Source organism: Vitis vinifera, chromosome 16 (genome assembly GCF_030704535.1).
Source record: "Vitis vinifera cultivar Pinot Noir 40024 chromosome 16, ASM3070453v1".
NCBI classification, from domain to species: Eukaryota; Viridiplantae; Streptophyta; class Magnoliopsida; order Vitales; family Vitaceae; genus Vitis; species Vitis vinifera.
The window spans coordinates 2,602,447-2,627,958 of NC_081820.1; the positions used below are offsets into that span (position 1 = coordinate 2,602,447).

The 25,512-nt window shown below is 32.1% G+C and overlaps 2 protein-coding genes across 5 annotated transcripts in view; one reads left to right on the forward strand and one right to left on the reverse strand.

The window, feature by feature from the left end:
* The first annotated feature begins 10,704 nt into the window (after positions 1 to 10,704).
* LOC100254467 (uncharacterized protein At1g51745) lies at positions 10,705 to 20,212 on the forward strand. 2 transcript variants are annotated; one of them, XM_010663836.3, is made up of 4 exons: positions 10,753 to 11,364; positions 14,355 to 14,551; positions 15,119 to 15,379; positions 18,213 to 20,212. In XM_010663836.3, the coding sequence occupies exons 1-4, from the start codon at positions 11,183 to 11,185 to the stop codon at positions 19,520 to 19,522; spliced, it is 1,950 nt and encodes a 649-aa protein (XP_010662138.1). In that variant the 5' UTR covers positions 10,753 to 11,182; the 3' UTR covers positions 19,523 to 20,212. The 2 variants fall into 2 exon arrangements, with proteins under 2 accessions (XP_002274927.1, XP_010662138.1); XM_002274891.5 differs by having other exon boundaries at positions 10,705 to 11,364; positions 14,355 to 15,379.
* Positions 20,213 to 21,248: 1,036 nt separating this feature from the next.
* The window catches only part of LOC100249359 (DNA (cytosine-5)-methyltransferase CMT2), a 42,413-nt gene continuing 38,149 nt past the window's right edge, over positions 21,249 to 25,512 (reverse strand). The window contains exons 16-21 of one of the 3 annotated variants that reach the window (XM_010663837.3): positions 24,734 to 24,855; positions 24,561 to 24,662; positions 22,936 to 22,979; positions 22,774 to 22,843; positions 22,592 to 22,695; positions 21,249 to 21,670 (exon numbers count right to left, since the gene is read on the reverse strand). In XM_010663837.3, the coding sequence (XP_010662139.1) occupies positions 21,499 to 21,670; positions 22,592 to 22,695; positions 22,774 to 22,843; positions 22,936 to 22,979; positions 24,561 to 24,662; positions 24,734 to 24,855 (614 nt within the window). In that variant the 3' untranslated portion in view covers positions 21,249 to 21,498. Of the gene's footprint in view, positions 21,671 to 22,591; positions 22,696 to 22,773; positions 22,844 to 22,935; positions 22,980 to 23,753; positions 24,102 to 24,560; positions 24,663 to 24,733; positions 24,856 to 25,512 lie in introns of those variants that run through there. The other 2 variants (XM_059733834.1, XM_059733833.1) reach the window with 2 other exon arrangements.

Below are 25,512 nucleotides of genomic sequence, written 5' to 3' on the forward strand. Positions count from 1 at the left end.
AGCCTGTGATTTGAAATTTGAATTTTTTTCCTATTTTTTTATGAAATAATATATTGGCTGTGATAAAGTGATACGACTGCTTATCTAGGAGGGTATTTGGACCTATGGCAAGGTGCCACGTGTAATGTCTTTAATCTGCTTTTGTGGTTTCTATTTGCCTATTTCCTTCTTCCTATGGTGGCTTCTTCTATGGGCCAGGCCCATAGCCAAAAAGCCCAGACCAAACAAGTCTTGATACCATTTCGGCTTAAAAACTTTTAGGCTGGGCTTGAGGCTTGGCCCACAAAAAGTCCTGCCAGAGTCTAATTCAATCTTCAGTCCTAGGCATTAATAATCTTTTATGGGATTTTTGACAAATGTATGACATTTATTATATATATATATATATATATATATATATATATATATATATATATATATATATATATATATATATATATATATATATATATATATTATTTTATTATTTTTTTTAAAAAAGGACAATTTCTAAAATATTTCTAAAAATATAGGATTTTTTCCATATGGGATTCACACAAAATCGTCTCTCCAATTTCACTTTAATAAATTCATCTATTCTAAAACTTAAAAATAAAAAATAAAAAACATAGGGGTATGTTTGAAAATTATTCATAAAATAAATTTTTATTCTTTAAAATTAAAAAAAAAAACCATTTTTTAATTTAGGAAACTTTTTTAACAAATTTTTTGACAAAAAATATTTGTTTTCAATTTGCTATAAAAGCATATTGTTTTTTATTATAGATTTGGGGTATTTTCAGTTATTTTTTATAGTGTTTTAAGTAATAATTAATAATATGAGGAATATTTTCAAAATTTTTACATTATACATTTATAGAAAATAAGTCGAAAAAACAATTTTTATATTTAAATTTTTGCACATAATTTTGTTTTCAAAAACTTGAAGATTATTTATAAAAATTGTTTTAAAAAACAATTTCTCGATAATAGTTTTAAGAAAACATTGTCATCATCATTTTCTCGTAGCCTCACTCGATTGATGAAATCCATTATGAAAATATCTATTTGCAATATCGAATGTCGCATTGAATAGGATTTGGTAGAAAAGTAATTCATTACTAAGAAGCTCATAATAAACATCCATGGACATGAATGGCCAAATTTCATTACTTAACAAGTTTTATGTACAAGTGTACTTATCACTATTGATCATATGATTGAGACTTATAATATTTTATAGTATGACAAATGTTTGCTTTTTATATATGGAGAGTGGTTTTCAACAAATGATATGAAAATGATGTTAATTTAAAGTAATGAAGCATGGGGTCATTTGCTATATGAAAATGGGTAGACAAAGTCCATGATTCATGCCTAGGAAATTAAAATATTGGTGCATGGAAAGATGTGGAGACATGTGATCCCACATCGAAAGGACACATCCTTGTGAAGAAAGATGTGGACCCATTAAGGCCATTTGGAATTTTGGTAAATTTTAGGTCTTCTTGTATGGTGGATTGTTGGCAAGAGAACATGGAAAATTGATATATGAGGGTTCAATTATATAATTACTAAAATGTAGGTTTTGATTGGTAATGGTGGGGAAGATGAGGACAAGAGAAAATGCCTAGAAAGATGACAAAAATTAAAAAATAAAAATGTTTAGAAAATGAGGAAATGATAAATAGGAAAATAGGTCGTGAAGATGAGATATCATGTCACATGTAAGATAACATGTGAGAATCATGATGAATTATAGGGTGACAATAGGTTTTGTCATGTCAAATTTGTTCCATATTGAAATATTTGTTTAATATAATTAAAATTTATTTAATAATCATAATATAATAAAAAAAAAAGGAAAAAGAAAAAAAAACGACCAGAATTAATAAACACATTCATGTAAGCTCTTCTTATATCTATTTTTATCAAATAAAAAATAAATAAATTATTAGGTATGAAATTTCCAAACCCTAGAGTTGATGTGAAAATAAAGAAAATTAAAAGAAAGTCTGAATTATTGAAAAAAATTTATGTTCATTAGGAGAGCATTTTAAATTCAAATAAACTTTTAGAAAAACACGAATAAATGTTTAATGAGATGAGTTTAATTGGTTATTTGAATGAATTTATATACCATTCAACTTAACTCATTTATTAAACTAGTTGGATGGTCATGTTGTATTATTCATGTAATCAACAAGTCGAATTCATGTCAAGTTATCTTAACACGATTTTTAAATGGGTCATATTTAGGTTAAGTAAATTTTTACTATTTCTTACCTCAACACCCGAGACTATCCATTGTCACATGCACTTTCATAATCTACTAAATTTTACATAGTTTTACTTAAACAATACAAATATGTTGAAAACTAGACCGTTATTTTCAAAGAAATTGCAAAAGATAGATTTTGTAACGAGACTTTGCTTAAATCTTGTTGTCTTTGTGATACAAGTCATGTTTATACAGTTAAAATGTATTATGTTTTGGAAATAAATTTTAGGACTTGATCATCCTAAGACCACATCATCATGGTTTTATTCATTTTAATTTTGTTCACCTTGTTATACATAATTTAATAATAATAATAATTTTTTTTAAAAAAAAAACCTTTCTATGAAGAGATTGACTTCAAAGTATAGACAATGGACTTTAAGAGTTGCATGTGAATCATGATGCTTAGTCGATCTTTAAGAAGTGGCCGCCCTATACAATCACTTTTCCTATAAAATATAGATAAATTCTACCTTTCTCCAACAACCAATTGACTTATAAGCAAATATGAAAGCACACGAAAGTAAATTATTGATTGAAGGATTGTTACTTACATCTCTTGCTCAAATTCTTGATTTTTATAGGGAATTTGGCTTGGCCAACTTGGTGAATTGGTCATGCAAATGGTTAAATGACCCACTTTGGCCCATACCTCATTTATGTGTCATCAAATAATAACCATAAGTTCCTCAATTTAGGGTTAAAAGTAGTTAACAATTCATAATTATAAAGCTAAAGTTCAACCATATTAAATGTGCATCCTATCGCATTAAATGTGATTTTTGACAAATGGACTATCCATACAAGCATTGTCCAAAAGCATTTATGTGACCTCCTTGTGATGTCTCTTTTAAGAACAAGTGTTAGCTAAAAATAATGTAAATTAAGACTAATCGTGTTTGATATATCATGTTTTTGGTGCAACATGCTCATCATAATTTGGACATGTCCTTACTTCTTTACTTAGGGGGCTAATTATTCATGTCTTGTTATTCAATACATTAAATCATACTCATCTTACTTTCATACATTTGTATTACTCTGAGGCCATGTAGTTGGATTCGAGAATTAGTTGTATTAGATTTTATTATGTTTTTTATTTTTATTTTTACATCCTAGGGGCTCATGTGATAGTAGGTTTGTCTCATAATGTTTTCGAAACCAGTTTTTAAAAACAATTTTTAAAACCAATTCTCATTTACAAGAACAAAATTCTACTTGAAATCCCAAATATCAAAATTTGACTTTTCGATTTATTCTCTCGAAGTATTATCATATTTTTAATTATAATATTAAAACATTTTGTAAAAAAAATAAAAAATATCTCAAAATTGTTCTAAAAAAAACAAAATATTTCTAAACAAAAACTCAAAAAAAATTGATTTACATCAAAAAAAAAATTATCAAACATGTTTTCTAAATTAGAAAACCCACACGATCCCTTAATAAATTACTTTCCTTGTAGTCTTAATGTTTGATATTTGGTTGGATGATTACTTGCATTTTATTCTTTTGAATTGAAAATTTGATTTTTGTTTAGAATTTTCAAAACTACTAGTAAATCCACATTATGCTGAGGTTGGTTGAGTTAGACCCATGTCAATTAGATCAATCAGGTTCTATGAATCAATATGGGATTGAATTGAATTCATCAGCACTATTTTGCAAAACTTCTTTCTAAGGATTTAAAATAAAAATAAAAATAATAAATAAGATGACATTTAAACATAATTACAAAAAATTATATATATTCATTGATAGAGTGAAAAGAGTATATAATATAATTATAATTAAAAAAATCTTATAATTTATATATATAAAAATAATAATACAAATTATAATTATCATAAAACTATAAAATTTAGTTCATATTAAACTGAAGTTATTCAAACTTAATGTGAGTCCAATCCGATTTTTTTTTTAAAAAAGTTGTATTAAAAAAAAAAAATTCTAAATAAGGATAACAATAAGGCGAGTTTTTTTTTTGTATCCACCTTGCCCTTAATGGAACGAGTTTGGGACAGGTTTGGAATTTAAAAAAAAACCGATATAGGTTCAAGTATTGTCTTGTCATGTCTCATCCCTTCCGAATTATATATAAAATTTAATTTCAAAAATTAATTTAATTTAATTTTTATTTTCTTATTTTTAATATATATATATATATATATATATATATATATAATAAAATAAGTTATAAAAAATTATATTATTTTAATTATTTATAAAATATATTTATTTTAATGCAATTACAAAAATTTAAATAATCTTTTTTAAAAAGTTAAAAAAGTTTTTTTAAAAAAAGTTAAAATTGACAGGCGATGATGGGTACCTCTTCGCCTCACCCCATTTAATTTTTTTAATAGGATAAGAATGAGAAATATTTTGAATAAATGAGGCAAATTAGAATGGGGGCAATCTATCCTAGACATGCCCCAATGCCATCCCTAACTCTAGAGGGCAAAATATTTTTTTGTCCATTGATAACTTTCATTGTTGTATTAAAAGGGAAATATTATCATTTAAATAAATTTATTTTCTTTTATTTTTCCAATTGCTACTATCTCTATCATCATTGTAATTTATTGAATTTCATGTCAATCATGCAAATAATTTTAATCTTTTAACTCTATTGTGCATATAATGAATAATATACCCAAAAAGAAAACTTATCAAAATTGGTTGGAAGACTACAAGAAACCTAACTTATTCAAACTCAAAAACCTGAAAAATAAAATAAAAACAAATTTTAATATAAATGGCATGTATAATAGATTCAAAGTGCATGCATAATATAATTTTTTCCAATTTTAGAAAGTAAAATTAGGGTTGCAACTTCGCATGTTGGTTTGAGCTCGTAGGCATTCCAATTGCAACCTAAATTAAACCGATCTTCAATTAAAAGTACTCAATCCAAACCCTAACTAACCTTATATTTTAAAATTTATGTTAAATTTACTCAAATTAGTTTGATTGAACCCACGGTAATTTGGTTGATCAAATTTCATTGTTAAAATTAGGTTGAGTTGGGTTGAACCATGGGTAGTGTTTGAAAAATATGGGTGAATTGAGAACTTGAAAAAGTAAGTTTCATGGAGAGTACATTTTGGGAAAAGAATTCCTAAATCATGCATTAGAATAATAATTTGTGCATGCTATCATTACTATCCTTCAACTAGTTGAAGATGGGTTGCCACCTATACAAGCCAAGCCAAGTTGATAGATACACTTGATTGGACCCCACGTACATAGATATCACATCAGCCATCATCATTTCAACCTCTACATCAAATATGTCACTCGAGATGGTAATATTGTTTTTACCTCGGAGTAACAATATCAGTAACCAAAAGTACCATGGTAATAGGATGTACTAATTTATTTATCACTCATCACCACTTTAATTTTTACATTAAATATGTCATTGAAGACGATAATATTGTTTTTATCTAAAAGTAATAATATTAGTAACTAAAAATACCATGATAAATAGAAGGATATATTAGTTATTTAGTTTTTTGTTGTCATTGCTATGACTTTGGCAAAAAATAAAAAATAGTAATAATATGCCAAAAAATACACATAATGTACTTTTTAAAAAAAATTATTCATTAAAAATAAAGACCATTTTGATGATTTAAATTTTTAATTAGACAAAAATATACTTTTTAACATATTTAATAAAAACATTAGTCTTTCTTTTTTGTTCTTTTTAAATATCAATGTATTATGATGAGAATTGTGAATTTATATTAAACAAATTTATGGTTTATTACCCTTTATCCCCAACCTATATCATGTTTTGCACATTATTCTCTCGACTTCAAAATCGAGCAATGTACCCTCTATGTTTTATAATTACATGCAATATACATTTTTTGAGTAACGGTGTTACATTTTTTGACAGAAGGCGTATGTGTTCTCCATGTGATCAAGGGCAAAATGGTCATTTAGTTCAAAAACACCCAACCCTCTTCTTCCTCTTTCAATAAATGACTAGAATTTTTCTAGAATTTCAACATGAGAAACCAGAATTCTGGGCGAACATGATTACAAATCTTATGGTGATTTGAACCAAACTCAAAAAATTCTACAAAAAAATAACAATACTATTAAAAAAATCACTACAACTAATTCAAATTCAGAATTTATAAAGGAAAAAAAATCAATTGATTTTCTCACCTACCAAAGAAAGTGCAAAAACCGACAAAAAGTAACAATCAAACAAATCTAATACAACATCTAGATCACATGACACATGTTGCGTTTCATTTTTATATTATGCTTCCATTTTAGAATTAAGGTTTCATTTTGATGTTTTAGAAAACTGGGGGGAATTTTGGGGAAAAAATCAAGCTTTTTGAAAAAACCCAAAAACACTGACCCATGCTTTTATAATGTGGAATTTTCAATGGAAAATGGGAGGAGAGAGAAAGAGCAAATAGAAAAGAAGAAGAAGAAAATGAAAGTTTAGAAAATGTTATATCATTACCATTTTCTTGCAATTTTCACTCCACAATTTGCTTTTGCTGCAATTTAGGGATCAACAGTAGTAGTTGGGGAGGAAGATGAGGGCTAGGTTGGGTTTTGGGTATTTTGAAATGAAATAACCGTTTTGCCCTCAATCAAGTGGAAAGTACATGCACTTCTTTCAAAGACATGTTGATAGTTTCAAACACATGTTGATAGTTTTTTTTTTTAATTTATGTTTCATATTCTATAAAAAAAATTTAAAATATTATATATATATATATATATATATATATATATATATATGAAATTAATATTATTTAAAAAATTAGTATTTATTTATTAGATTATTAATTATTATAGGTGAATATATTTTTATGTTAAAAGCTAATTTATTTTAATGCATTAATTACATGTGATGTTAAAATAAAATTTTAATAAAGAAAATGAAAAAAATAATGAATAAATGAATTGTACTTTTAAAAATAAATTTATTTTTAATTAAATAGATTTTGAAAAATAGAGAAAAAATATTAGAATTATTAAAAAGAAAAAAAAAACATTTTACACCAAACTGCATGAAGAGAAGTGGAACAGGGAGGATTGACTTCTAGAAGGAAAAAAAGACAGGAAATGAGGGACCACACATGGATTTACTTTTTTGTGGCAACTCACCTTTATGGTTCGAGGGTAAACTTGGAAATATGTATAAAATAACTATTTTAGTGCATCAAATAAGATTTATTTTTCAATCCACTTTCATGAGTGACTTTTTTTGGGTTTTGAATTCGTGAATATTTTGTAAACAAATGTTTACATGATTTTCGGTTTCTAAAAGGGAATTATGTAAAGATGTTTTGAAAATCATATTTACATGATTTCCATTTTTAAAATTATTTTTTATATATTTAATGATAAATAAAATAACATTTAAAGACAATAAAAAATGTATAAATAAATTTATATTTCTAGCAAAGTGAAATAATATGTTTATATAATTATAATTTGATATTTTTCCTTAAGGTTATGTTTGGTTATTGTAAAGTACTAAAGAAAAAAAAAATATTAAGGAAAATTGTTTTTTATATTTGCTTTCAAAAAATATAAAAAAAATATATATAATTAAAATTTATCAAAATTTATATATTTTAAATTTATTTAATATTTTATATAATAGAAGAAAATAAGTAAAACGAGTTTAAAGAATTATATAAAAATAATTTATTGAATTTAAACATATTTTTTATTTTTCTTCTACTTTTTTTGCTATTTTCTTTTCTTATCATGTTCCCTCAAATTTTTCAAGAACCAAACCTGGCCTAAAAATTCCAAAAAATAAAAAATAAAAAATATATATTATTTAAAAATAATATGAATAATAAATTTTTATAAAAATATGAGATCACATTTAGGTGTGCCTTGAGTTGTTTGAACTTTGGTAATTATTTTGAGTAAATTTTTAGAAGCAATTTAATTTGGCCATACTCACAAAACAAGAAATATGCAAAGAATTATTTTTTTTTTCACACGTTTTAAATATGCTAAGATCATGCCCACGTGCCAAAAAGATTTGGGAAAGATGCACGTTCACCGTCATTGATGATATTACCAAATGGAATATTCAATTTATAGGATAGGATTATTGTATCCTCCATCCAAACAATGTCTTAGCTTACATGTATTATGTACTATCTATTCACACGTGTGGAATAATCTCAACTTCACACGTATGGAATAATCTCAACTCTACCTATGGAATTAAAACTAAAATGGTATATTCATCTCGAAAATGCCACATTTTTTTTTCTTTTATAAGTAATCCAAATATCAACCCTAACTAAATGCAAAGTCGAATGAAATTAAGATTAAAACGAAGTATTTGAATACATGATATTTTATCTATTTTTCAATCAAATTGAATTTAAGCTAACCCTTAAAGAGGTATTATTATTGGTACATGACCAACAACGTCCTTTCGAGCTAGCTTTCTCCAAGTGTGCGGTGAGCGTGACTGTAACAAGGTATGTTCGGATGATTTTTTCAGGCATGTCCCAATAGCTTTTTTAGGGAGTTTTTTTTTTTTTTTTTTTTCATACCTAAATTTAATGTCTAGTGGTCTTTTATTTTGATAGAGTTATAACATTTCATGAGCCTCTTTGATATTTTAAATATTGGTCTCACAAATAATAGTTTGTGGACTTAAAGTTAGGCGTTCATGTTCATGATTACTCCTAACGTAATGGTTCGATACATTTATCACTTATGTAATGAATATGGACAATGCTTGGATAACACTTTTCCCGTTTAATATCTAGATAGGAGAAGGGTTTTTATCTAGATGGACGCGGGACCATAATTATGGGTTATATGATAGTAAAATCATGAAAACAAAGAAACAACATGTTTAATTTATGAAAAAGTATTAGTAAAATTATAATTTGGAAACTTTTGAAAATGTAATATTTTCTCTCGAACCCTTAAAAAACCATTATGGGTTATATGATCGTAAAATCACAAATACGAAGAAACAAATTGTTTAATTAATGAAAAGGTACTAGTAAAATTCTAATTTGGAAGCTTTTGAACACGTAATATTTTATTTATTTTTCAATCCAATTGAATTTAATCAAACCATTAAAAACGTATTATAAGTTATATGATCGTAAAATCAAACAAATTGTTTAATTAGTGAAAAAGTATTAATAAAATTATAATTTGGAAACTTTTGAACATTCAATATTTTATCTATTTTTCAATCCAATTGAATTCAATCGACCATGAAAAGAGGTATTAGGGTTATATGATTGTAAAATCACGAAAACAAAGAAACAAAACGTTTAATTAATGAGAAAATATTATTAAAATTCTAATTTAAAAACTTTTGAACACGTGATATTTTATCTATTTTTTCAATTCAATTGAATTTAATCGAACACTTAAAGAGGTATTATGGGTTATATGATTGTAAAATCATGAAAACGAAGAAATAAACTGTTTTAATTAATGAAAATATATTAGTAAAATTCTAATTTGAAAACTTTTGAATACATGATATTTTATCTATTTTTTAATCCAATTGAATTTATTCCCCTTAAAGAGGTATTATGAGTCCTATGATGGTGAAATCACAAAAATGAAAAAACAAACCATTTAATTAATGAAAAAGTATTAGTAAAATTCTAATTTGAACAGGTGATGTTTTATCAATTTTCCTATCCAATTGAATTTAATCGAACTCTTAAAGAGATATTTTGAGTTATATGATCGTAAAATCAGGAAAATGAAGAAACAGTCTGTTTAATTAATGAAAAAAATATTAGTAAGATTTTAATTTGGAAACTTTTGAATATGCGATATTCGATATTTTATCTATTTTTTAATCCAATTGAATTTAATCGACCTCTTAAAGAGCTATGTATTATAAGTTATATGATCGTAAAATCATGAAAACGAAGAAATAATCTGTTTAATTAATGAAAAAGTGTCAATAAAATTGTAATTTAGAAAATTTTAAATACACATTTATTTATTTATTTTTCAACCCTATTGAATTTTGTCAAACCTGAAAGAGCTATGCACTATGGATTATATATGACCGTAAAATCACGAAAACAAAAAAAATAATATGTCTAACTAATAAAAAGTGTTATTAAAATTCTAATTCGGAAACTTTTGAATGATGTTTTAACAAGGATTATTATAAATAATGGATGATCTTTTTTTAAAGTTTATTAGTGGGTTGTTTGATATTATAAATCAAAATATTTTTCTTAAAAAAATTTTAGACATTTCAAAGTGATTGTATTTTAAAAACATTAAAAATTAATATTTGAATATTGATAAATTTTTAATATTTATAAAAATTGTTTTTGGAAACTACTTGAAAATTGAACATATTTTTTTAGTGTGAAATTTATTTATTTATTTTTTTGCAAATAGATTTCTTTTAGTTTATGGAAATTAGAAATGAGTCGTGCGATGGCGCGTGCGAATCAGTGAGTGAGTACGGTCGATTCAAGCCCAACCCCCTCAAATCAACAAAATGAGCCCTAGAGAGAGAAAGGGCGAGATTTCTAGAGAGAGAAACACAGACTTCTAGAGAGAGAAGCGCAAACCCTAATCCTAGCCCTAACAGCACCGACATCGAGAGCAATTCGGACTCGGATCCGCATGAAATACACCCTAACCCTAGAAAATTCATGGATAAATTCCCCTTCCAAATCTGAATGGAAACCCTAACCCTAAACCTAGCCGGATCGCCCCAGCATGGCTTCTTTGGGATCCTCTGGTTTTCCATCTTCTTCGCCGGAGGCTGAGCCGCTTGGTTGATTAGCATTGTTTTTGTGTTGATTAGGTAGGGTTTTGTGCTATTGTAGAGAGGGAAAATTGGTTTTTTAGAGAGACGGAGCGTGCTCTTTTTACACAGAGAAAGTTGGGTGTAGAGAGAGGGAGATGGGGAGTTCGGGATCGGGTGTGGTCGATTCCAGCGTGGGGACAATCGTGTGGGTGCGGAGGAGGAACGGGTCGTGGTGGCCCGGGAAAATACTTGGACCCGATGAGCTCTCGGCTTCTCATCTCATGTCACCGCGATCCGGCACTCCGGTCAAGCTTCTCGGAAGAGAGGATGCTAGTGTGTAAGTCTCTCCTAACCTTCTTAATCTTCCTTCTGTTTTTTTCTTAAAAAAATTTAATTTAGGTGTACGTATCCGCTGTTTGGGTTATAGGCCGATCATTTCTTCGTTTTTGCTTAAATTTAGTGTAGTCTAACTATTATTTGGTTATGGGTTCGTGATTTTCTAATTGAATTTTGCCTAGAAAACTTGGATAGGGGGACTGATCATGCTTTTCAGGTCGATTAGAAGTGTGTTTACGATTGAAGTAACTGAGTCGAAGTTGGCTTTTTTCTTAGACTTGATGCGGTTTAATTTTTATTTGATTACAGTTTTTCTAATTTTTAATTGAAATTTTATTTTCAAAACTAGGTTGTGGTGAATGATCATGCTTTTTTGGAGTGATTAGTGTTCAGAAGTTTTTCTCTGCTTAAACTTGGTGTGGTTCAATTTTTCTTTGATCATGCAGTGGTGATTTCTGTTTCTTTTTCTTTTTGCTTATTTAACTTGACTTAGAAAACTTTTGCTTACTCAATAGAAGTTGATTTTTTGTTAAATTTGGTGCTATATAATTTTTATTCAAATACAAGTTCATGATTTATTTATTTTCGAAAATGAATTTTACTTGGAAAACTAGGTTGTGCTGAGTGATCATGATGTTTTAGGATTTGACCCACTGATATGAAGGTTTTTTTTTTAGTTTAATTTTTAATCAAATTTGAATTTTACTTGGAAAACTAGGTTGTGGTGAATGATCATGCTTTTTCAGATCGATTAAAAGTGTGTTTAGGATTTAATTAACTGCTTGAAATGGGGGAGAGTGGTGCTTGCATTTAACCTTTAAAATTCTTTTAGAAACTTAATTGATTCCTAGGACAACTATGAAAACAAAGAAAAAGAAATCCATTTGAGAATTGAGATCTCTTACATAGAACTGAAGAAAGAGACCTAAAAGTAACAAGTCCCCAAAAGTCTACTTCATCTTGGCTGGTTGTTTAATCCGAACACAACAACTTCATCTACCTATTTTTGACGCTTGTCTCTTGTAAAATGTCTAGACATAAGTGCTTTAAGGATTTGGAGGTAGACCAGGTGAATCATATTCTTGTTATAGAATCTTGCAGTAAATAGTCTTCACTCTCTTATTCTTTTGAGAGACTAAGTCCATCATAAGGGTCTACTTTTATACAGAGACCCATGCCTTGGTGTTTAATTTTGGGTAATTTCCATGTTATGTTTATTTGCCAATGTGTCAAAGCAAGTTGTGAGAAGAAATGAAATTGAAAATCTAATGTCTTTTCTGCACCTCCTCATGCTCTCCTCTTTCTTTGTGGGTTTTCCTTTCTCTTTGGATGCTTTGGTCATGGGGAGTTTAACGTTTGAAACCACCCAAACAAGGGGGGGAAAAGAACCAGTTGAATATTTTCTTTCTCCAGTTTGAGTAGGGAGAAGAGCTATCCTGAAATATTTTTTGTTCACATGCTCTGACATTTAGTTGTATATGTATTAGCTATTTACAAAAACTTGAGCCTGAGCATTGCTTTGCTTAAGCAAGTGCTTTATAACTTCTAGACCCTGAAAGGATATGACTTCTTGGCACCTTATATCTTTTATGTGCTAGGTTAATGAACTATATGTCAAAGTACCTGGTATGCCCATTCCTGGTAGGTGTCTCAAATGCTTCCTAGCTAAGTCCTAGAATAATAAATTTGGGTTAGATTTAAACTCCATAGGTATCTCAAGCGTTCCATAGTGAAATCTTAGAGTAACAGGGTTGAGGTTTGATTTGTACTCGGAGATGGATACTTGCTCCTGGTTCTGCCTCCTAATCCATGTGGTTTTGTAAGCTATGAAAAGTGCATATGATAAGAAAATGATCGACCCATGTAACATGTCCAGTTTTACAAAACCAATTTTCATCCACTTTCTAGAAATAAATTGATCTCCTTCAAAAATTAATCAAGTGTCCTATTATTGTAAACTCTACGTTTAGGATGATAGAGATTTGGGGATTAGTACTTGCACCTGGATCTGCCTCCTAATCCATATGTGTTGTAAATTATGGGAAGTCCATATGATAAGTAAATGACTATGTATTGTGTTGGTTTTCATGAAATCAATTTTCATCTGCTTTCTAGAAATAAATCAATCTCCCTCTTCAAAAATTAATCAGTTTTAGTATGATTGTAGACTGCATTTTTAGGAACAATAGAGATCAATTTGGGCGGGAGAAACTCATGCCTTTCTTTTAAGAAAGAAGAGATTGTATCTTTAATGAACCTTTGCAATCATGTCTTCCTATCAAGGCCTCTACTTTTATAAGATCTGGCAGAGACACAACAGCACTTGCCTCTGTTTCTTAACCTTCCCATTCCTTAGAAACTTTCTAAACCCAGTTGTTCAGGCTTAGAAAATATAAAAATGATTCAGATGTAGCTGTGAAGTGTAAACCTGCATTAAACTTGTTTAACTTACATGTTTGCATATATTATGCAACTAGCCTCAGATGATGGTTGTGTTTATAGATTGATGTGGAGTAGTCATATTGTAATACCTTTCTTTTTGTAACTCACTTATTATATGGCCTTTTCTCTCTTACACCATCAGACAGCTTAGTTAAGTTTCTACATGAATTCTAGATGCATTTCATGTATTAATTTATTTCTATGTACTATTTGATATTTCTGCAGAAAAGTTATTTAAATTGTATTTCCATGTAGTATTTGATATTTCTGTAGAAAAAGTATTTAACAGAGACTCATTAAATTTCCAAACTTCTGCTGGGTATTGTAGTACAAGGAAAGCAAGTTTCCATTACATTGAAAATTTTTGTGAAATAGACAAATTTAAAAGTGAGGCAACATGCTGGGGAAGGGATAAAGTAAGTTGTTTAGTCTGTCTGTCTGTTTTTCTGTTAAATATGACGTTTTCCTTTTCTGCTTAAGTGGCCATTTTTGTAATTTTTCTTCACTCTGCTCCCTTGGTAAAGTGGTTTTTTGGTTGTGTTTTATCAGGGATTGGTATAATTTGGAGAAATCTAAGCGTGTAAAGGCATTTCGATGTGGTGAATTTGATGATTGTATCGAAAGGGCCGAATCCTCACAGGGCATCCCGATAAAGAAAAGAGAGAAATATGCACGTCGAGAAGATGCTATTCTTCACGCTCTTGAACTTGAGAAGCAACAGCTGGCAAAGAAACAGGGGAAATTAGGTATTGCTTCTGATTGTACAAGTAGTAAATCATGTAATGCTGTAAAAAAAGAGTTAGTTACATCTTCAGAAAGTTTGGGTAATGAAAATGGAAAACTTGGAATCTCCAAATCACAACAACTTTCTAAGAGACTAGATTCAACTAATAAGGATGATATAATGGGAAATCCTTTGTATTCACAAAAAGCCAAAGAGGGAAGTCAAATCAACTGGGAAGATGATACATTGGATGTTATACCTCGGATGAGAGGCTTGCAAGACTTTGGACTCAGGACTGCCCCTTCAAAGAGAAAGCTTTCTTCTGCTGTTTCAAATGGTTCTCGAAAACAGGCAGTTGATAATGCTCAAGCTATTCCTAGTAGCAGTGTTGGCATGGGAAGTATAACTCATGCAAGCAGCAAAAGTTCTATAGACAAAAGGAAAAGGTTATATGAGGGATTGACAGAGGAATCACTTGTCAAGAGGCGTGATAGGCGCCGTCCTCTTGTTCAAGTGTTGCAGAATACCGAAAAATTACCAGTCCCTCACCTGTTGCAAACTGAAAGTGGCACTGTTTCCTCTATTGCAGAAGCGGAGCAGATGGGAAGTGTTTTCCGGGCAAAGAGGAGCAGATGTGTGTACTTGCCATCTGAGTCTGATGATCGTTTGGAATATAAAGAAATTCCTCCAAGTGAGATGGAGCTGTCACCTTCCCAGTTTGGAGACAGTAATAATCATCCTCATCCTAGTTCTTTGACTGAAGAGAACACTTCTGAATTTATGGAAGGTTCTGAATCAGATTCTTCTGAGACTGAAGCAGATACTGATGCAGAGATGACCGAACTTGCAGGTTAAAACTTGACTATTCTTTTCCTTATCAATACCACCAATATCTTTTACAAATTTTAGTGCTTAGTGTGTATGTTTCATCTTTATATTCACATATCACTTAACTTTGGCTTCTGTTGGAACATATTCTTTTTTAAGGCTTGCCCTTGAGTTATCTTATCATGCCCTATTCCTAGGAATTATTTTGTAATATGGTGGTACATCATTAGAGTAGATAATATATGATGTTTCTATACTATTAATTGTATGTCAGCTTGCATCTTTAGCAAGTGGATGGTACATGTTTTACCATAAGCAGCGATGAAAAAGACAATTAGAGTTTCAAACTTTAATTCATATAGCTCCCTACAATTTCCGACCACTGGCCTTCAGATATGAACATTGAACTAAGGATAACTTTGGTTATGTGTCTTTTTGTGGTGTTTTTTTTTTTTCCAAGTTTTTGTTGAATCTTACCTCTTCAAATTGTTGAAAATACAGTTGTCTTTACCATTAAACCATTTGGTGTCTTTAGGAATTTGGGATATTGTTGAGACGATTTTCTCCAAGGTTTTGTGGAGTGTTACGAATTTGTATCACAACTAGGATTTCCATGATAGAGGATAATAATTAGAAGTATTATCACTGCCTCTGTTAGCTTGATTCCCAATGTAAAGAGATCCCTAGTTTGAAGCGTTCCAAACCAGTGGGGCAGGCAGGAAGGTTTTTTCTCTTTATTTGCAGGCCCCTTTTGTAGACAAATAATAGGTGCAACTCTGCTTGCAAAACAGAGCATAGAGGGACGCATGAAATCTAATGCCAAAGAGGTGATTATGATGATTGTTTTTGAGAAAAAACATGCTACCATATTGATTGGATTTGTCTTGCTTACTTGCTGTAAATGGATGTCCTTGGAACAAGATGGAGAAAGGGGATAATGGTCCTAGTTTCACTAATTTCTTAATCTTATTTTCCAGTGTAAATCAATGGAGCTGTGAGAAGATGTTTTAACGGGTTTCACCAAAAGGATGAATCTTCCGTGCCCTTGTTTAGGGTAGAAAATGCCCTTTATAGAGTTTTGTTGCATCATGAAAAATATTGTCATTCATGGTCTAGTTTGTGGAAGGGAAAGACCCCATATTTTTAATATTAAATTTGTATATGAATATAATATCATTCTCTTTTTGAGGACCGAAGATCAAAGTTGGAAACATCTTGAGGTTATTCTTATGATGAATATGGGTAAGAGTCAATAGCATTATGGTGGCAGTTGATTATCACTAAGAGGAAAGCTCTTACTTTAGAGTAACAGGATGCACATATGTTACTTGCTTTATTTGTTTTGCAGGACAAATATATGGTACTTAGTTTGTCTTATTGTGTTAGGGCTATGATTTTTTATTTTTTATTTTTGGCTTAGTTTTCTGATTTTGCCTTGTAATCATGTTTCTTTTTTCTTTTTGTTTTTTAGTTTGCTTGTCATAATATTTTTTTTTTTGGAAATTCATAGCATGGCTCATAAATTTGATGCTATTACAGTGGCCTTGTACCATGTTGTATCTTTTCCTTTCAATGGGTGTCATGCAACAAAGATAGGGGCCTTCTTGTCATTCCAAATATGGCTGGAAGTATGGGCTGTGTCTCTTGATTTGGATCAATCCAATGCTATACAATAATTATATAAGTATCTACCGGTGTGGTTCAAACTATGTATGATACTGGCTATGCGCACTATCATCAGCTGGTATCACCCACATCACCAAAAGAAAATGCATACATCAGTAGTTGAAACCATTGTTTTCCCTAAGTTCTTATTGAAGCATGCCTCAATGTTGTTTTTATCTCTTCTTTACAGAGGCTGTGCCCAAAAAGATTTGTGATTGGCTTTCTAAAAGTTTTTCTTTTTTGGGTATGGGATGGCCTTCTTTTGTAAAGAATTCCACAATATCCGTCTTGGATTGTGTGACTTTTAAAATTCATTCCTGTACATTTTTATAAATGACCAACCCTTCCATTATTGCGTAAGAAATCAATTTTTGTTTTGTCCACAAAAAGATAGATTCTGCCGTCACCCTTTTACTTCTGGTGTATTGCATCCATATACATACATACATATATATATATATATATACATACATACATATATATATATATATATATATATATATATATATCTATATCTATATCTATATCTATATCTATATCTATATCTATATATATATGATATCACATAGTTGCTGTGTTTGCATTGAGATTATTGTGTTAGCATGTAGTGAAACTCATTAGTTTGCTGTGGACACATTGGTGTGATCTTTATAGTCTCTGGTCCTACAAGGGTATTACATAGTCGCTGTGTTTGCATTAAGATTAGTGTCAACATGCTGTGAAACTCATTAGTTTGCTGTGGACACATTGGCGTGATCTTTATAGTCTGGTCCTACAAGGATGGTTGCACCAGAGCCACCTTGGGCTTCAATCCTAAATGGTGCTTGAGGTCTTCAAAGAATTCATCTGGTATGGTTGGTGTTGATTGATATTCTGTATTCAGTCTCTACATATGCTTTGATACCCCAACTCCAGAGACTGACAGCTTCTTGTTCGGGGGTTCAAGTTCTCTGCATCTAAAAATGGTGGTTCTACATGGGGTTATTTTACATAAATTCATTGAAAATCTTCTTAAATGCTTTATGAAAATATTTGTTAAGATTAACATGTGCAGGTCCTGAAATCAACATTTTAGTGATTTTGTGCCTTTTTTATTGAAAATGTCTCCTAGTCTTCTGAACTTTTGTCATTGGTCTTGGCTTGTCATTCTGATTTATGTTTAAACAGCTTAATTCTACTTCTTTGTTCAGAGACTGTTGCACCAGCAGAAGCAGAAGCTGAAGCAAAAGCTCTTGGAAAACCTGTAGTGCCTGGGGAAGATGGAAGCATGAGCAGTGAGGAGCCTGATGAGTCTGCACTTACTGGTGACTTGTCTCACCTGCACCCTCATGACCCTGTTTCTGCTAGTGTGGGGGTTTCCAAATGGCAACTGAAAGGGAAAAGGAACATGCGCAATCTCACTAAAAGATCTGCAGAAGTAGTTGATGGAAAAGTTTCAAATGGATCCATTCATAAACCATATCTAGAGGAAAATGGAAACACGATGGGCCAAAGGACTTTGGGGCAGAGTATGATGTTCCATCATAGCAGCAATGATTTTGACAATGATCTTCATGAGGCTGATTTAATTGAGAAGGATTTTGGGACCCAAATGGCTGGATTGGATGGCAGGGGATACTCATTAACATCAAAAACTGCACCTAGAGCTCGAAATATGATTGATTGGGAGGAATTGACTTGGGAAGATCAGCCTGCTTTGAAAGGATACTGGGAGGACACAGGTGAGTGCTTTGATCCCATATTTGTTGGCCGTCATAACCCTGCTGGTAGGATCAAAACCACACTGGTGGATGTGGATTTGAGGGTTCAAACAAATTATCAACGAGAGCATGTCCCTATTATTTCGCTGATGAGTCGGTTAAATGATAAGTCAATAGTAGGGCATCCAATCCAAATCGAAGCACTGGAAGATGGTTCATCTGAAATGCTTCTTTCTTCAAATGAGGATTTCGGCAATGATGTGTTCGATAATGACAGAAATAGAGCAATTCCACCAGTTTGGAGAACTGCCCGAAGGACAGCCAATTTCCGTGTTCCCCGCCCTCATCCATCATCAGCACTGGATGGTGACGAAGCTGTGGAAGATCTCCCTTTTTTGGATCAAGGAAGAAAGTCAACATATAAGAAATCAAATGCAGGGAATTCTGGTCACAAAGGAAGCATTATGAGGAAAAGCCTCCCTCACATTCCCCGGCCTCCAACAGACCGAAAGTTCCCTAGAAAGATGCCAAAGATGGTAAGTTTATCTTCTAGCCAAAAAACAAGGACTCTGTCTTCAATTGCCATTGAACAGAAACATGGTAACAGGCCAAAACATGACAGCCACAGTTATAAAATGGATGGGTTGATCAAACAGGAGTCGTCTGGGCCCACTGCAGTTGCTTGCATACCTATCAAACTAGTATTTAGTAGGTTAAATGAGTCAGTTTGTAGACCGCCATCAAGAGCAACTAGTAATGTGGTTTCGGTGAATGGTGATCCGGAGAAAAATCCATCATAGACTAGTAAACTACATGTAAAGTGTTATATGGGATCAATAATGTTATACAGCCAATGCATCAATTGTTGCTATTTTTTTCCCAACTAAAGCATGCCCACCCCAGCCCTTATAATCGAGCCAGCATCTTGAGGGTGAAGATTTCTGTCTGCCTTGAATAATCTGATGATTAGCAGGTAACAAGAGAAACCATTTGTGCAGCGAACTTGGGTCAAGACGAAGCTCTTTAGGATTCGCCAAGTCACTGACCCAATAACGCTGCAGTTAGTGGGTTTCTGAGGAACGTGGAGCAGATGAAGATAGTAAGTTGTTCATTAGCCAGATTACATCGATGGAAAAGTAGGTACCTTGAAATTCACATCGATGGTTGTACATTCAGTTTCATTTTCGTATAAGCTTTATGTATTTTCAAGCTGTTTCCTCTCTTTTCTAATTTAAATATATAGAGGAACCTGGGTTAGTAGGGATCGCTATAGAGATGCTATTTTGGGGTGTTTTCAATAATCATCAGATGAACCTGGAGCTGAAACATCGCCTGCTGCTTGACTATTTTACTCATGTTAAGTAGGTACTCCGAATCTTTACCTTGTAATGTTCTCGGTAACCCAAATGTGAAGCAAAATACTAGTCTTAAGAACATTTATGCAACAGGTTGAGAGGATGGGAAATATAGGTATTGTATATTTTGTTTTCTCTGCTGTTTCATATTTGTACTCTATTTCTATATTCTTTTTGTATGTCCTCAAAGCTAGCTACCGCTTGGCAGGTCTTTGAACATGAAAGAAATGAGAACCAAAATGACAGTGTCGGTTTGGGCATGAAGGGGATGGCTGTGTGACCTTAATGTCTGACCTGGTCCCTGCCTCCAGGTTGAACCATTTGGATTTTGACCCCAGTTACCCTATGGCATTTGGTCTCATCTGCCCTTGCTGGTTAGTGAGGTGAAGAGTGCACAAGAGCTGTCATGGTGTTTCTTTTCGTTTTGTATGTATGTCGTGGTGTTCTGTTTGGTAGGTTTGGTGGTTTATGTTTACTAATTTGTAGTTCTATTTCTGAAAGCAATAGTAAGAGTTGAAATGAGGTAGGTTTAGGTTCTTTTCTTCAAAACTTGAAGGCTATGTTTGATTCTGGACATTTTGAGGGAAAATGAAGGGAAAGAAAATTGAGAGAAAAAATAGAAGGAAAGTATTTGCTTTTCTTTCTCATTTTTAATAGTACAATTAAATATGAGAAAATCATTTTTTTAATAATTTTTTTTCTTTCCCTAATACTTTTTAAGATTCCAACATAATCTAATATTCTAGTTTTTTAGATGATATCAATGAGAAAATAATAGGAAAAAAGATCTGGAAATGCAATTCTAAGTCAGAAGTTCAGATTCTGCTGAAGCAAATTCTGAATATAGGTCATGCTTGGAATGTTGGAATGGGAAATCAATTCCATTCCCATTCTTTGTGTTTGGAGTATTTTTCAGAACTGAGTATAGGTAAAAATACAAAAATAAAAAAATCCATTAGTATGAAAATCAAATCCCATTTTTATTAGGATTTTGATACATGTTATTGTAATTCACCTTGATTTCGATCCCTTTTTTCCCTTTTTATTCCTCCACACCAACAAGCACTCTTATAATAGGTGTAAATCAGGACCGGCTGGGAAAGTTTAGTTTGAAGAGAATTGGTAGTCATGGCAAAAGGAACATTCAAGTGGGTTGTTCAGTACTGGGACCTTAAGAAACTGAAACTCTGCATTAAATCGGTAAGCCCTATAAATCTGTTTACCAGGATGAAAAATTGTGGTAGCATTCAAAGTGAAGGATTATGACAGGGAGATTTCAAAGGAAGTTCACTTATTCTTCTACAGTTTGATGCCAACTTCTTCAGAGATTATGGGAGGTTGGGCTGGAAAAGCATGCCCACACAATGGACCAGGTTCCTAGCGTAGTACATGTAGTACTCAGAAAGAGAATGGAATTGACACTAAGCATCAGAAACCGAAGCCTGCAACAACTGGGCAGTAGTAGAATGGGAGAACTTGGGGGGAAGAGTTAGGAGAGGTTCGGCTCTGCTTAGCTTCTGCACCGCTAAACCCATCGCGTACCCTAAAGCTCTTGCCACAGGAACAGCCACAGCATTCCCAATTTGACAGTATCTGCAAGAATGCAAGCAAATTTGAGGCTAAAGGAAAGAATGGGGAACTATAGAGAAAATTACAGCATACCACCCACTCCAAGATGTTCTAAGTTGCCCTACAGCTTTGGATCATTCAACAAATGCTAGGGTTTATTTTAACTGAAGATCCCCTAAAATAGCTTTAATCTTTACTCATTTGACTTTAGTCTAAAATGAAAAAGTATAAGGAACTTCAAACAGCTTATGGAGATTATCTTTGATTTTTCAAAGACCTTCAAAAAATTATTCATCTATGGATTTTACTGCATGAAATCCTAAAGTGATCATCTAAGCAACTATTTTTTCTGCAAATATGAATAAACCTTCTGAAACCATAAGAATTCCTTTAGCCGCCTCTTATAAACGCCATTTTTTATTACTGATACCCCGTATGTTCTGATTGTTGCATTCATCCTCTGCTAACCATACTCGGACAGGTGTTCTGTCCATTTAGCCATGTGTTTGTCCTGAGGCATAGATTAGAGATCAGAGGGTTGAAATAGTTATGATCCTGTTATGCATGTCTACATAATTTCTGGCTATGTTACTTTCTTTTGACACCATCTCTTTTATGTTCTTCACCCCTCCTCTTAATCCTCTTCAACCATCATCTGCTATCAGTAGCTTCACTTCTGTTTATACTCATCTTTTGATTGTGTTATTACTCCATCCCTCAACCCTGCTCTATTCATTCCATCATTTCACCTATCCTGAAGTTACTAAACCACCCATTACTTCAGCCTTAAAACATTGAAATGGCTATGTTTTTTTTTTTTTTTTTTCTATATGACTTGTTACAACTACAAGACAAAAAAAAATCCAGAAATTTCAGTCATGAGAAAAAGAGATCATGCATAGATAACAGAATATCAATTCAATGTGGAGCGGTATGAATCGATACCTTTCTTTAACTTGCCCACAGAACTTATAGTAATCAGGAAACCCTTGCAACCTTGCACTTTCACGAACAGTAAGAACTCTATCTTGCTCAGGATGTAAATAGGCCTAAATATATCGATCATCTCAGAACCAAATAGAGTATGAAATTATTCAATCATTGATGAAAGTATACCATATGTTTACCTGGCAGTGAGGGTCAGGTTTAGTTAAAACAGTTGGCACTGTCTCGTCCCACCATAGACGTGCAAATGGTCTACATTTTGTTTTGAAGTTTAAATACAAAGTATCAGGTAACAGATTATCAATGGATAAAGATGATAAAATGCCATTAGGAAGTACACTCACTTGGTAGACTTTCCCTCACTGAAATTGAGTGCATAATCAGGTACCTATCATAACCAGAATTTAGTGTTCAAAGATAACCAGTTTCAAAGAGTATGAATGTTAGGTAGGAACATGAAAATCTCCAGATACCCAGATAGAACCATGAATTTTGAAAAGGATCAATCAAGCTGACATGCAAATAAAAGGGAAACTAACAAACTTTCTTCTTAAAACAGTTCTAAAAGTAATAAGAACAATATGAGCAGAAAATAGTGTACCATGTTTCTATTTCAATTCAGAATTTAGGAAGGTGAGCCCCAACAGTGTTGTTTCACTTCTTTGTTTCCAGGTTAATCTTGTTTCACATGGTCCAAATTTTTTTACAAATTTCTTATCTCTGAGCAGGTATTACCAAGGCCTTGAATTCCAGTATAATTTTTTTCCCTGTTCCATACATCTCCTAGGATTTGGTACTGAAGTAGATGATAGTACTCGTAGTGAGTGGGATGACTACATCTTTGTGACAGATGGGCAACGCTCCTCAATTAAGCTATTCATCATCTCAATCTCTGACACCATCAAATAGTCAGCCAGCAGAGAATAGTGAAGGGTGCAAAGATGCTAAACACTGTTGAATTAGTTACTCTCCTAGTCAGAATAAAAGCATTAGTTTCTTCTGATTCATCCTAATATTTGGGGGACTCTACCAGGCTGTCTTTTATTGATTATGGCTATGTTGATATAAGGATGTGCACCTGTGGGTCTATTTGTTGAAGGAAAAAGGTGACATGCTCTCCTTCCACAATTACTTCTCTTCCATAGTCCCCATTGAAAATCAAAATTCTGCATACTGTATGGCTGGGGTCTCCATGTATGGTATTATTCATTAAGCCACAGGCTTGGTTCCTGAAGAGAAAAACATCTATCAGGTTGCATACTTTTATTCACTGTCAATGCTCCTAGATATTATTTGGTAAAAAGCAGCTCTTGATGCTGCACATCTCAACAAAGGAAAGCAATCTTGTATATTGAGATTCAGAGCTTCACTTGATTTGCTGCCTTCCTCACCCCTTTTTTCAGTTCCACTTCAGTTCATTAACATCAAACACAACCAATACCATGACTGGTACTTCAATCTAAAGCCACAACTCACATTGACACAATTTTGCACACGGTTTCTCAGCTCACTGCAGGAAATAAAGTAATGGAAAAACAAGATTAAAACAAGAATGCGGTAATTGGACTTACAAACAGTTCATTCTATACATGGACTACAACCTCTGTGTGCTTTTGTTGTTAAAAGATAGTAAACAAAAGTGAAGCTATGAAGCTAGCCTCATTCTCTAACAATGGGCAATCATGTCACAACACACAGGCAAAGCAAATAGAAGAGTGGAATAGTAGCTTGGCTACTTGAAATGGATTTAGAGATGAAGAATTCAAAGCAATGGAAAATATATCGTAAAAGTTTCTCAACCTCCTCTCAACTTCCTAAGTATATCACATATTGTTTATATCTCTTTTTAAAATATTATATGCCAAGCAATTAAAATATAGCAATCATGGATTGGCGGGGTGGGGAGTGAGTTCCATTGAGAAATGTTAACTTGCATTTATAAATATAAATAAGATTAAAGTACTATTACCATTTGCTTTCCAGATGGCAATTCCATCTCTGTTTTTGGATCTCTCCGAGCAACATTGTTAGCTCCAACAACTACACCTGGGAGGTCCCTAAAATTAGCTCCCTGTAATAGGAAATTGGTATCAGAGTAAAGATCAAAGAGAACTAATCAACATGATTAATTATTTATCCAACCTTTTTTTTTGGGATCCGACAAACTCGCAAATAATCATCCTCATTTAATGGAAGAGGCAGATGGTCATATAACACAGATTTTTCTGCTTTTCTTGTACCTTTGCAAGCAGAACCCATCATCTCTACAGATAAACATAAAAGTATTGTATCAAAATTCACACCCCTTGAACAAAAACAGAAGACCCAATGTTGCTGTTTGGGAGCCAACTCTAGCACCACTATTTAAGTCACAAACTAACAATCACATGATAACAAGAAGATAACAAAAGTTATGGTAGCAAAAAAACTCCTTATTCCTTTCAATAACTGTGTCCAGGTATCAACAGAGAGAAAACACTATAAAAAATACTCTTGACAACAAACAATTAGGAACTTGCCTGTTCGAGGCCAGTAAATCATGGGTCAGCTTTACAAGAATAGGAAACTAAATGATATACAGCCAAATTCATGGGATATTTGTCAACCTTCCCCTTAGGAGGGAATCAGCCCATGATCTAGGATATTTTTCAGCTTCCCTATTAAGAAAGAACCAGGCCAAGATATTTAACACTAACCCTCACCCTCAAGCAGGTGCAAAGATATTTTGCATCCCAAACTTGTCTACAATCTGATGAAAAGTTGTGCTATGTAATCCTTTTGTGAGTCCATCTGCAAGCTGCTTAGAAGATGATACATAGCAAGTGCAAGCTTGCCTTGAGTCTAGTTTCTCTTTGATGAAATGCCTATCACCTTCCACATCTTTGGTTTGATCATAAGGAACTGGATGATATATTATATTT